Source organism: Amborella trichopoda, chromosome 10 (genome assembly GCF_054954075.1).
Source record: "Amborella trichopoda isolate Santa Cruz 75 chromosome 10, AtrichopodaSantaCruz75HAP2 v2.0, whole genome shotgun sequence".
Taxonomy (NCBI): domain Eukaryota; kingdom Viridiplantae; phylum Streptophyta; class Magnoliopsida; order Amborellales; family Amborellaceae; genus Amborella; species Amborella trichopoda.
In genome coordinates this window covers 43058186-43072209 of record NC_142345.1, presented here as the reverse complement: position 1 = coordinate 43072209, position 14024 = coordinate 43058186, and the positions used below count along the sequence as shown (strand labels likewise).

At 35.5% G+C, this 14024-nt stretch overlaps 1 protein-coding gene across 1 annotated transcript; it reads right to left on the bottom strand.

Moving 5' to 3' along the window:
* Positions 1 to 3469: 3469 nt before the first annotated feature.
* On the bottom strand, positions 3470 to 12222 carry LOC18447570 (farnesyl pyrophosphate synthase). The gene is made up of 12 exons (XM_006857664.4): positions 12103 to 12222; positions 11072 to 11096; positions 10795 to 10910; positions 10566 to 10652; positions 7222 to 7338; positions 7043 to 7131; positions 6459 to 6510; positions 5174 to 5269; positions 5027 to 5071; positions 4822 to 4911; positions 4660 to 4731; positions 3470 to 3816 (listed from the first exon to the last, which is right to left on the bottom strand). The coding sequence occupies exons 1-12, from the start codon at positions 12214 to 12216 to the stop codon at positions 3688 to 3690; spliced, it is 1032 nt and encodes a 343-aa protein (XP_006857726.1). The 5' UTR covers positions 12217 to 12222; the 3' UTR covers positions 3470 to 3687.
* Positions 12223 to 14024: the final 1802 nt, after the last annotated feature.

Genomic DNA, 14024 nt, shown 5'->3' with positions numbered 1-14024 from the left:
GTTATTGACAATTTGGGCATTTTCTAATAAGTTACCTAAGTCAAATGATTTTTATAGAGAAACGACCTCTTGTCGATAAATCAATTCATTCTAACGACATTATTTCTTGGATCCCAAATTGTCCCTGTTTTAGATTAGGACCTTTGAGGATATTTTGGTAGTTTTAGCCAATTAAAACAAGAGTGTTAAATGACTTAAGTAGCCATGCTTACTCTTGTTTTCACATGAATTTTCAATTTAAAAATCTTATTTATATTTTAAACCTAAAACAAATGGAATAATTTTGATAATTTAACCCTACCTAAGTCAGGACCCAAAAAGCGTAAATACCCTTTACTTGTTTTGGACTCCAATCCAAAAAAAAGATTTTTTAAAATATTTTCATAATTTAAAACTCAGAACATGTTCTCTCATTTGACTCGAATAACCTAAGTGGCCCCTATTTACAAAATTCAAAATGTCCTCCCTTATATGGAATTTCAAACTCACAAGAAACTCACAACACTAGTCTTTTGGGCATTTATTAACAAAATAATAGAGAAAATACTTAAGTGGGATGATTTTTAAAAGAAATATTTTTTTGAGGTTGATTGACCTGAGCATATACACCACATGTATATACACTTGTCTCATGAATATGTGTGAGAGACAGGGAAGGTTCCACGTCAGTGCAAGTATTGTGGTGTTGTAAAGCAAATTCTTAATCTCTCTAGGAAGGTGCAAAAAAGAAACTTGACCCGTTCCTTATTCATCTTCATTTTGTTGACCTCATATTTATCATATTTACAAGCATCCACCTTTCACTAAAAGAAAATATAGAGTTCTCTTCCAACATTTTGAGCAGTTTCAAGTTAGTAAACAAAGGATAAAGATTTTGTGAGCGGATATGAAATAGTGTAAGCCAAAAGGCTCATTTTGAAGACAAATGATGATTTGGATGGGTGAGAGTCGCAGACACATTTTATATCACATTTCTCGTAGATATCTATTTTTTATTTAGAGCGCCTAGATGATTTGAAGATGTTAGATCAGTCGAAACATCACCTTTTTCAAAAAAAAAAAAAAAAGGAAAAAAAAATGTAATGCACAATTCTAACTATTTAATTTTTTCTCCTTCTCCTCCAATGGCTCAAACGAACGTTGGTCAACTCAATATTCTTTTTTAACATACCAATGGAGGGAATAAAGAAATCAATCATAAATCCACTGTTTCATGTCATTTGATTATTTAGGAAATCTTGAGAAAAAATAAAGGTAAGTTAAGGCATATTTTCAATCCATTCTCAACAGTAATCAAAGAATTTGTAATGAAATTTTGTTCTCGGGTGGCTTCCATAATGAAATTTTGTTCTCGGGTGGCTTCCAAGGACCCGAGAGTGACTTTGGCTGATTCTAAGAAAGATGGAGGAAAGTGTGGATTAGAAAAGAGACGAGACTCCTTCAAATGCTCATGGGACAAGTCTAATGATACCCTCTAAAACAGTCAAAGACGACGTCAGAAAGAGAGAGAGCGAGCGTGAATGTTTAGAGAGAGAGGGAGAAGGGGAAAATGAACACAATTCCTTTTTTTTTTTTCTTTTTTCCTTTTTCTTTTTTTATTAAAGATCAGTGAAAACTACATGCCAGTTAGTGAATTTTTTATGCGTTTGTGAGAATGAAAACTTAGATTGATAACTAAAGCTCAGGTGGTGACATGTAGACAAAAAGAAGTAGACAAAGGGGTACAGAGAAAAGCGAGACGGAAATGCTTTTGTGGTTGGAGTTGGGTCATCCACCGGTCCAGACCTAGGGCACAAATTTTGGCCGGAAAGCCCGGCTTGCGCTGCCAACTTGGACCAGGCAGGGCCTGGATAGCCAGCCCTGATTTTTCATTGTTTTTCCCTAAAGCCCGGCCAGGCCCCATCCGGCCCAAATCAAACTAGACCTAGGCCAGACCTCCAATTCCAGGGCAGCAGCCTGGCCTGAGGTAGGCCTTCACGGATCCAAGCCAGAGCCCGAGGCAACCCGGGCCCAGGGCTGGCTCCTTGCAATCCCTAAAGTGAGAGGTGAATTAATGTAGGCACGAAAGAGAGCCAATTGATGCTTTTGGTCTATTGAATAAAAGTAAAATTAACAAGAGAATCAAGATAATAACAACTCTGGTGGTTTTGAGAGAGAGAGAGAGAGAGGATAATTTGGGTAATTCAGATGGAGAAGACAACCTCTACTTATTTTTTCAAGAGTAATGATCGTATAGGACCCTCCCCCATTTATATAGGACCCTCCTCCATTTATGTGTGTAGTACCCCTTTCAAAATAAATAAATTTTCTTTTCATGACTTATTGAAAATTGCAATTCAAACATGGAAAAAACTTTACATCGATCATCTCGGCTTGAACATTACGGTTGTGAAAAATATTAAGAGTTCACACTCTAAAAATAGTATATATTGTAACAAATTATAAAAACCATTGATTTCACCCTAAAAACAGGTGTTCAGAGTTCCATAAGATTTATAACACTTTTTGAGTATCAAAGTTTATTGTCGATGTTGAAAGATTTTAGAGTGGAGATTTCCGTTGCCGAAAGTACTTTTCAGACGAGGATTTGAGGTGAGACTTTATTTTGTTGCCATAAAACCTAAGCCTTACAGAAACTTCATGCTTAATAAGTATGTATACATCTCTCTCGCAATATACAAGTAGTATTTTACTGTATATATATACATATCTCTCGCAATTTACGAATAGTATTTTACTGTATATATAATCTCCCACCCAACTCAGTAACGGATGTGGTCGATATTAACTGTTCTTTTGCTTCCTTCAGGAAACTATTAGCAGACCAAGCATCTGCTATTTCAGAATGTACAAGAACTTGATTGTATAATACACTGTAGTACACAAGTAGAGTATCAAAAAACCGGTGAGCCAATTTGAACCACCTTAGCTAGGTCGAAACCAATGGGTCGGTAGTCCAAGTCTACATAGCCCCAAGACTCATAGGGATCCCACCGGTTCATTTTTTTTTTACTTATTTTTACAAAAAGATCATTTATCTTTTATACAAAGATGTCACAATCTTTCTTGTTTTTTAAATTTTGAAATGGGTGATTGTAAAAGTGTTTGATTAGACATAAAGTTCCAAAAAAATTCTTCGAATTTGGTAACTCACTCCAAACAATTTAACTTAACAACTAGTGAGTGGGAATCTAATGAGTGAGAATAGTTGTGACCTCTTTGTATAAAAGATAAATAGTCTATCTATAGACAATCCCCCCCAATAACCAACCAATTGTGATCTAGTTTCCCAATTCAATTCAAAACCGGAGGAAGCCCTGTTTGGTCAGTGGTCCAGGTTCTAAAACACCGTTTACGACGATTAAAATATGATTTTCTAATAAATTTTCCAAAATTCCAGTTAAATAGATTAGAAATACCCCCAAAAAATATGCCAAAATTTGCCACCATAGTGTTTTATATGCCAAAATTTGCCACCATAGTGAAACACTGGAGCCAAGTTTCATAACCTCATACGGCAATTAGAAAGGGTTTTTCCATGGAAATTGCAAAGACAAAAGGGCCACTAATACACCATAATACAGGTTGCAATCCAATCACTGGAAAGTGGAAACAAGAGAAACACGAATTCATATTTCTCCCTTTCTGACTTCAAATTATTTTCAGAATTTTTCATATCATCAACTTCTACTTCTGCCTCCTATAGATCTTTCCTAAGAAAGATTTCAAGACCTCCTGCACTGCCTTGCTTGGCTGAGCTTCAATGGATGCAATAAGCTGCTCATAACTACTGCGCTCATATTCAGCAAATACTTTCTGCAACAAAAAATAAAAATAGAAATGAAGAACATGAAACAAATATAGAGGAAACTTAAAAGTAATTCTCAGAAAGAGGGGAGAGAGAGATTGTCAATTTCGTAACTGCATGTGCTACGTTAAAAAAACTCACTCAGATCTAAAGGCATAGGAAAAACACTCTGACAATGTATTAAAGTGCAGCAGACATCTTCTCTTCCAGTGGGTAAGACGAGCTTAATGGACTCACTAGCTCAGTGACAAGTAATGTATTACCAAATAACTCTGACAATGTATTAAAGTGCAGCAGACATCTTCTCTTCCAGTGGGTAAGACGAGCTTAATGGACTCACTAGCTCAGTGACAAGTAATGTATTACCAAATAACTCATTAGAGCATCTAAATTAACATGCCAAGCTATTTTATATAAAAATGGGTAAGACGAGCTTAATGGACTCACTAGCTCAGTGACAAGTAATATATTACCAAATAACTGATTAGAGCATCTAAATTAACATGCCAAGCTATTTTATATAAAAATCAGTCTTAAAAGTTGGTTAGGTTTTACCATTACTTTCTAATGACTACTTTCTAATGACTATGTTTTCTACTTCAACTTCTTGGTAACAATTGGGTTTTAACACGGACAAATTATTCATGGATCTAAATCCAAAAAACATATCTCAATATGTAAAAGTGTAAAGTGCCTATTACCGTAGTTCCTTCTAATGCATAAGAACATGAATTTGCCTAAGACTTTAAAACCCATATATATCTTGTAACTCATGCATAAATCGTCGAAATGCTCTACCTCATTGCACAAAAACGTACCTGTAATCCCAAAAGAAAGACAAAAATGCAAACCTGAAGTTGGAGTTCATTATATATGGCTTTCACTTTGGCGACACAGGATGGATCGCTCTTACCATAATTTTCCTGTGAAAACATTGCAGAAATAAGTAAATCCAAGAAATCCATTATGCAGGACGGAAATCAGAGAGGGCCTATAAAATTTAACATGCATACATTTAAGATCTGGGTTTGGTTCTCCTCAGCATATTGAAGGGCTTGCACTATCAACCAAGAACACTTGAAATCTTCAATATCTGTTCCAATCTGATCAAGTGGTGACAAATTTCATCATTATTGTACAATATCATATGCGGAAATGATATTACCCTTGAATTTTCATTTCAAGTTGATAACAGAAAGTAATATGCCCAAAATTTACCTTACCAATCACCTCAGGATCCCCAAAGCAATCGAGGTAATCATCCTAGAAGAAAGAACCATATCGCTCACACTGAGATCATATTCTTACATCAACGAATCCAATAGAAAGGAAATATCAGGAAAAAACCTATAAAAGATGAGCCACCTGAACTTGGAAATAGGTTCCCATTCCAACAAGAATGTTCTTCACATCGCCAAAATTGTCCAAATTTTCTCCTGACGCAATCAGTGCACAGGCGACCTGTGAATCATACAACACATAATCCATCACTGCAGTCATGCATACAGCATGTAAATATAGAATGTTCAGTGAATACATTAAAAACAACAAAGCTGAAAAAAACCATGGTGAAATAAAGATAACACTAAACATGACATGTGTTAAAGATCGGATTTGAATCTTCTCTCTAGAATATTGCTGCCTGTATTGTTTAGTTTAACACAACTCAATGTTAGGAGTTTTAGAGTGATTCAAAAAAAAAAAAGGAATATTTAGAATGTAAACATTAGCCAATTCTTGACTTCTGAGAGCTTTGGGGTCCATACCTAGACATAGGATCATACCAGATGGAAATGTTATAAGATGTACCAGATATATATACAGAACTTTCATTATACAATATTGATTGTAAAGTTTTCAATAAAAGATTATCATAAATGCCTCATGTCTGCAACCATAATTTTTTAACTTGTCTCTTGAGATTTATTGAACGTTACGATGACAAGTGTATAACCTTTTCGATGGCAAGAATTTTCTTACAGGCTTGCAACATATGCAGAGGTGGACACATACATGTGTACCCACATGCCACACCGCCCATTTGCATGCATACATGCACCACCCACATTAAGAGGAAAAGTTCTCTTGAGATTTATTGAACGTTACGATGATAAGTGTATAAGCTTTCCGATGGCAAGAATTTTCCTACAGGCTTGCAACATATGCAGAGGTGGACACATACATGTGTACCCACATGCCACACCGCCCATTTGCATGCATACATGCACCACCCACATTAAGAGGAAAACGAAGACTTGCATTTTCAGATTTCACCAAAAGTAAATGAACGGCGAAGGCATTATGTACACTGACATGGATAAGTAGTTTCAAACGAGTAGATAGGCCCAGTAATGTCAAAACTACATCATTTCATTATAATCATATGTTTTTCCTCGCATTTTCACAAAACTACAGCATTTCATTACAATCATATGACTACCCTTCCAAGGGAATACAGGAAGTAGACAACATGATATGTTGTAATCATTTGCCAAAGAAAAGAAAGGAAAACAAATACAGCATATGTAATCAAAAACCATTTCAACTCACAGAAAGATAAACAAATACAGCATATGTAGTAAAAAACGATTTCAACTCACATGAAGATAAATAAATACAGCATATGTAGTCAAAAACCATTTCAACTCACAGGAAGATAAAATGAATAATAGGCCGTCTTGTACTGAACAATTCGCTTATACCTGCATTACCATGGACCATATTGTAAATGGATGGGCATTGAAAAGTAAAATAACTAGATTAAGACAACCATCAAGATTCCTGAAGTGCATCAGCCAAAAAAGTAGGAACCATATAAAATGAAGAGAAAATATGATAAAACAGAACAAAACATGATCAAACAGTCTCAGGACAATGGAACGAAATAAGGGAAGTACACCACAGTTCACTGGACTATGACACAATGGACTACATCCAGCATCAGCCCCCACTAGCAGATGGACAAGATTAATGATCCAAGTTGTGCAGCAGTGAATGCATCATTGGTCCATGACTCTCCATATTCCAGGGAACCGTCATCCACCCGTAAATGAGACGTGACAGTGGACATAGGACCATGGTATACTTTCCCATGTAATATAGAAGTACCAATAAAAAAAAAACAAAGATGGAATTGTAAATTTATGATCTTGATAAGGGATAATTTCATCACTTTGGCAAAACAAATTAGGATATCATGTCATACTTCACAACCTCGAGCAAATAACCACATACACTGGCATTTTATATTTTGAGAGGTCTTTTGCTCCTTCATGTGTAGTAATCAAATCAAGCATCTGTCCAGAAGCCGTCTGAAACTCAACCTATAAAGAGAAACAACAAACCATTTCAATCATCACTATTGCTGTTTGTTAATAAAACAAAGTTCACTCACTATCTATCATTATAATCACCTCATTAAATAAATCAAGAAGATCTGCGTAGTAAGGCTTGTCCCTGAAATGTAATCTCAGAATTCTAGGAATATGGTTACGAAGCAAAATTCCATCATTAGCAGCAATCATGCCAACCTGTGATCATAAGCATATCAAACAACTAAGTAACAGTTCCTGTTAACATTGGGAATTTAAGCTTCAAGACATAGAAAGTCGAGAAATGAAATTCACACAAAACATTTCAGGGTCACAAGAAATGCAGGTTTCCGTACATGCCAGCAATAAGAACAATTAAGCTAAAAGGTAAATGCAGGACAATCAAATATTATTGTAGGTGAATTACATGTCAACCAGAAAAACAAAGTAAAAGGGCTATCTTTTGATAAAAGAGAGGAACAGGAAAAGAGTATTTGACCTTAATAGAAAGAAAAAGCAGTCATTTGGGGCAAATGCTTGCATTAATGGTGAAAAATAAACCAAATAAAAAAGTAAAATATTTCATTATAGCTACTGGAATCCATCCACAAGATAAAGGCAGCAGAAAGTTTATGTCCTGAACCTCAACTCAAACCTGGTAGCCTTTCCTGTGCCCATAAATGTCTTTACACTTGGGTGTATATGAGGATGAATACCGGTTGTCTATTCATGTACACATATGAATGTATGTATATGTAATGCATGTATGTCTGTATGTATGATGCATGAATGAGATTATGCACAAAGAGATGTATTGGGGATTAGGATTTCATGTCTTGGGTGTATGTATATGATGCTAGGAGAAAATAAAACCAGAAAAATAAAAAGAAAAGGTTGAGAGAATATACCCTCTCTCAAGGTCTGCAAGGGAATCCACCCCAAAATAATCTCTCTTCACGAGACCAAATTTATTAACTCATTCACTACCTTACAATGAAGGAAAACGTCCATTTAAATAGACTAAAAAAACGAAAAAAAGATAAACAACTGACTTTCTATTTTATCTCCCTTAACCTATTTTCTCTCATCCCTATCTTCTCTCTCTTAAATTCACGTGCCACCCACGTTTTACCCATTGTTGAAAAGATAAACCCCCCACATTTTACCCAAAGCTATTGTTGAAAAGATAAACCCCTTAGATTTAACCTTATCTTATTTATACTACTAAACTAACCAACTTAATTGATCAACATCAACTCACGACAAAATAAACTCACCTAATTATCCTTGCGCACCTCCTATTTTTGATTCAAAGTGGATCTCCTTCTACATCACCATGGAGGTTTATTTGTTGAATGTGATCTTCTGGAGCTTCTTCTTCTTCCTTAGTCAAGTGTACCTCCATCTACTTTTTTGGGCATTCAAACGAACGATATCTTGGTTCGTTGCATCGATAACACATAAATTTTCCATTATCTTTTTTTTCTTCATTAAATTTCGATTGGCGTAAAATCTCTTTCTAGGGGTAAAAGCATTTATCGATGCTCCCTTGGTATTTCGTTTCTACTCATAAAGCAAGTTGAAAAGCTTCACTTAAAGTCCATAGGCGATGTAGAAAAACCTCATCACTAATGGTAGGTTGAAAGCCATTTACATATCTAGCAATCTTTTGTCCTTCCGTCTCTTGGTATTTCGAGCAACTAATCGATAAAACTCCTTAGTATAATCTTCTACTTTTTTATCATTCTGTTGAAGATTTTGGAGTTCTTGAATGAAACTTTGCTCATGATCCGCAGGAAGAAAATTTTCTTTCAATTTCTTTTTCATCTTTTGTCAGTCAGTAATTTTTCCTTTCCCACTACGAAATCGGGATTGTTGAACTTGCTCCCACCAGGCCGCAACATACCCAAGGAACTTGGTAGCAACAAGTTTAACCTTACGTTCCTCTGGCAATTCACTCCATTCAAAATAATTTTCAATTGCACATAACCAATCAATAAAGCCTTCAATGTGGAGCTTACCATGAAATTCTGGGAGGTCGACTTTAATACTAAAATCTTGTGGTCGTTCTATAGGACGCGGATCTAGCCTATAATCTTCTCGTGGTCACTTTATAGGACACGGATCTGGCCTGTAATCTTCGTTACGCTCGAAATCAACACCCTGGTTTTGTCGTGGAATTCCTTATGCAAGATTAATGTGGTTGCTAGTACCTTCTTCGCGAGGAAGGTTATTCTCCAATTGCTGCAACCTCTGATCCAACTGTTGCATCCTCTGATTCATCTCCTAATTCATCTCACGTACTTCAGTTCGAAAATCCTCTAGGCGTTGCATCCTTGGATTCATTTCCTGATTCATCTCACATACTTCAGTTCGAAAATCCTATAGGGCTTTAGTCAAAATTTCTCCCCAACAATCATCCATAGCCGGAGCAGATTAGCTTGATTCGCTTTTGGTGGCATTGTAAACTCTGAACCTAACTTGCTTTGATACCGATTGATGCAGGGAGAAAATAAAACCAGAAAAATAAAAAGAAAAGGTTGAGAGAATGTGCCCTCTCTTAAGGTCTGCAAGTGAATCCACCCCAAAATAATCTCTTCACGAGACCAAATTTTATTAGCTCATTCACTACCTTACACTGAAGGGAAACATCCATTTAAATAGACTAAAAAAGCAAAAAGTAGATAAACAACTGACTTTCCTATTTTATTTCTCTTAACCTATTTTCTCTCATCCCTATCTTCTCTCTCTTAAATTCACGTGCCACCCACATTTTACCTATTGTTGAAAAGATAAACCCCCACATTTTACCCAAAGCTATTGTTGAAAAGATAACTCAACCTTATCCTATTTATACTCCTAAACTAACCAACCCAATTGATCAACATAACTCATGACAAAATAAACTCACCTAATTATCCATGTGCACCTCCTATTCTTGAGTTAAAAGATAAACTCAAAAAAACTAATAATGAATTTTTTTTTTTGTTTTCACTGCATCAGTATTTTTGTGCCATGCATGTATGTATGTATGTATGTATTTCTGCATAGATAAATAAATTAGGGATTTCGCGTGCCCGTGCATGTGTGTGTGTGTGAATGTGTGCATAGGCACAGCTCATGTCTACTATTAAATGGCAAGAATGGCAGAATTAGAGGCTGGGACAACCATGGAAGAAGCACCTCACGTTACAACATATATTGAATCTTGAACTTCAAGAGTTTTTTCCTTGAACTCCTTGTTACATAAAAATGAAACCAAATAAAACACACTTATTGGGTTATCAGCTTCATCGGAAGATATTCCATATCAATTTGAGAGCCACAATATCTGATATTGAATAGGAGGCTCTGATACTTAACGGATGACATTGAACATTAAGGAGAAAGATAAACCAAATAACACAGACAAGAACAACGGCACGAACTATTTAGTTAGCATAAACCTGAGGCACTCTGAACCAACAAGGTTGTCCACGCCGTGTGTGTGACCCATCCATTATGTCATCAAGTACAAGAAAATAGGCTTGAAGCTGCAAATATTAAATCCATTCAAATAAGCATAGATACCAATGGACATGATTCAAACCAAAAGAACAATTAGATGAAGAAAAACTGAAGAGAACTGATAAAATGCACTATCAGAAAACGAGAAAATGGATTTAATTATCCCACCCATTCAATGCACCACCCAAGTGCACATGCGAGAAATTCTTCATGTTCACCGAGTTCCTTTCCTTCTTTTAAAACCTTGTAGCTGTCAATAACAGAGAGTCCTCGATTCAATTTACCTGCATACAATAAACACTTTTAATTTTGCATAACTCCATCAGTAACTTAATAGCCATAAATTACAAAAACAACACAGCAAAAGTTAGAACCAAGTCATGAATAGATGACCAGAAACAAGTTTGTATATCAAAATGATACTAGTAAGCCAGAGCATGCCCACCTCCAGGTACATTGTAGTCAAGCATCTGACATACAAAGAAAAACATATAGCAAAATCAGATATTTTAAGAGAATTAATTAAATTATAAATACAAAGTTTTAAGGAGAATATTCCAAAGAAGCATCACCTTCTACTTCCATTTATAAGATGGCTGAACAACATCCAATATATATAAATATATAAGGTTTCCTTCCTCCAAAACATAAACCAAACATGATGACTAAAACAAGACGGTGAGGTGTCTGTTAAAGCAGTGTAAAGTTGTTCACTGGTTATAGAGCACAGATTAACCCACAGAATTAGACAATCGAATCACCAATAAATAAAATGGTCATTAGACATAAGTACTCCATTCCATGGAAAATATCTTCTGTTTACACGCATTTGAGACAAACAATTTAAATGCAAGTTGGGGACATATTCTACTCTTACAATTCTACAAGACATGCCCTGTTCACCACTTTTTAATACCCATGATTTACATATGGACACTATGACATTTATCAGAAAAAAGATACAGGCACAAAGAAAATCATCAATAAACAAAATGGGTATCTAGTCATATAGAATATATCTGTTACAATGCTTGTGTCACTTGAAAAAAGCGATCTAAATTTAATGGTATCGTAAGAAAAAAAAAGTACGGACACTTAGGAAATCACCAATAAATAAGGAGATGGATCATTTAATCATATAGAATATATCCTCTTTTTGCCTTCCTTCATAGCAGTTGAGAAAACGATTTGAATATAAATTGGGAGCAATTTAATCACCTTATTTCACAAGCATTCATATTATAACCACTAACATTATAGTTATTAGCATCAAATGATAGCTTTCTCTCTCTAAAATAAAAGGAGGCAAAGAAGGTATGAAACAACAAAATCTCTCTCTCTCTCTCTCTCTCTCACTCTCAAATGAAAAACAACAAGAAATGGACGAAACAGCATGATGAAACTGGAAGGAGCAGTTTCTCTCTCTAAAAAGAAGGGGGGAAAAGGAAGGCGAAATAGAGGGGATATGCCCCTTACTCGTTCGATCCAATGCTGAGAATCATCAGTAAAATCAAAGGCAGGATCCTGCAAAAGCTCTGACTTGAGACGGTTATAAACCTGCAAAAACCGAGACTTCCCATTTGAAGCCATGGCGGCTCTCTCTCACTGCAAAACGAGAGTGAAATGAATGCAGATCTGTGAGAAAATGCAACGGCAGAGGGAGACAGTGAGAGAGAGTGGCACTATATATAGTAGTGGGAAGGAGAGGAGAGAGAAAAATAAAAGGGTCTGAATCCCTTTGAAATGGACCAATCAAGAGTACCTATAAAAGGGAAAAGGAGGAGAGAGAAAGAGGTCAGTTTGAAATAGGGAAATTAATCAAGAAGAGAGGGAATGTTGGATGAAGGAATATGAGAGAGAAAGAGAGTGATTAAGAGAGAGAATGTGTGTTTATCAACGGTGGGGAGGGAACGTGAACAAGTGAAGAGAGAGACAGAAGGCTAGAGAGAGAATAAGGGTGCACAAAAGAAGAGCGAGAGAGAGAGCTAGAGTGAGAGTGAGAGTGAGAGTGAGAATGAGAATGAGATGGAAGCGAAATATCAGCAGGAGCGCAGTGGAGTGAGAGAGATTGTGGACAAATGTAGAGAGAGAAAGGAGGCTAGTGAGATAAAATAAGTGTAGAGGGAGAGAATTCCACCACGTGAACAGAGAGAATGTGAACAAATGAGGAGAGAGAGAGAGAGAGAAGGAGTTTGTGGTGTACGTTGCGACGACTCTTCCGATGATGGGGGAGATCGGATGGTCGGAGGTTCTCCATAAAATAACTAAAATAGCCCTCCTATGGAGATGCATGGATATCAAAATTGTCTTAAAATTTTTGTTTTTAAATTTTTTTTTTTTTTTTTTTATATTCATGATCTCCATGTTAGAGATTACATGTTCCTAAAAATTAAGTCCTAAAATCTTTCTCAAAAATAGATTTATTAATAGGCCTGCATTTCTACATATGCGGGCTTGGCTGCATAGAAATCGGGTCCTGGTCCTAGAAATACGAATTTTGTAACATATTTATCCATGTCATCTATTTTTAAAATTTTAAGCTTTTTAGATTTATTCAATTAGAGGTGGGAGTTCGTTCAGAAAAAAAGACAAAGAATATGCCAAAACAGACATCGTTGAAAGTAAAGAAAAAATACATGAGTCGTTGAGTATGGTATGTGATAGAGTAAAATGGCGGATCAAGATTTATATAGCCGATCCCAAATAATTGAAAAAAAATTCTAATAACAATAACGATAGATTTGTTCAATGTACATGATTTTTAGAGTTTTAAATGTCATAATTAATGATGAAAATTGATTTTTAGGCTTTCATAAGAAATTCTACTCCATCTTTTAGTAAAATTCAGAGGTATGTCTGACATTGATTTTTTGCCGATTGACATTTTTATAAACTAGACCCTTGAAAAAAAAAAAAAATGCCAATATTATCTTAAGTTCATGTCTTATTTGTTCCTTTTTTAAAAAAAAATTCCAAAATATCCTCGGTGTCGAAAATGAAGTTATGAACGAGTCCTTGATATATTAAGGGAGATAGAGTTGGGAAGCAGCTCACTTGCCTCTTTTATGGAGTGAATAACCTCTTTTGTCTTTCCCTCGAATTTTAGGAGCGGATAGTAAATACGAAATTTCAAGTTCTGAACCAATATGTCACACTCGAGGGAAAAAAAACGAAAAACAAAAAGAAGTCCCGGCACAAAATTGGAAGTTTTTAGATCTGGGTACTTCAAAAACTTAAGAAAATAATGAATATGGTGGCAATAGTAAAAGGGTGCAGTTCGCATATGCATGCATGTGTAGGCGTAAAGGTAAGGTTTTATCATGGTATATAATTTTGATGTAAATTGTTTTTAGGATTATCTCAAAATCTATTTTTATATTTAATTATAAAAATTAAGG

What these genes read in the sequence shown, in the direction of transcription:
- LOC18447570 (XM_006857664.4), bottom strand. Translation starts at nt 12,216, where the DNA reads ATGGCTTCAAATGGGAAGTCTCGGTTTTTGCAGGTTTATAACCGTCTC. An exon ending in ATCCTGAGGTGATTGGTAAG is followed by an intron (nt 4,912 to 5,026) that starts GTAAATTTTGGG and finishes CCACTTGATCAG; the next exon opens with ATTGGAACAGATATTGAAGA. An exon ending in ATAATGAACTCCAACTTCAG is followed by an intron (nt 3,817 to 4,659) that starts GTTTGCATTTTT and finishes TTTTTGTTGCAG; the next exon opens with AAAGTATTTGCTGAATATGA.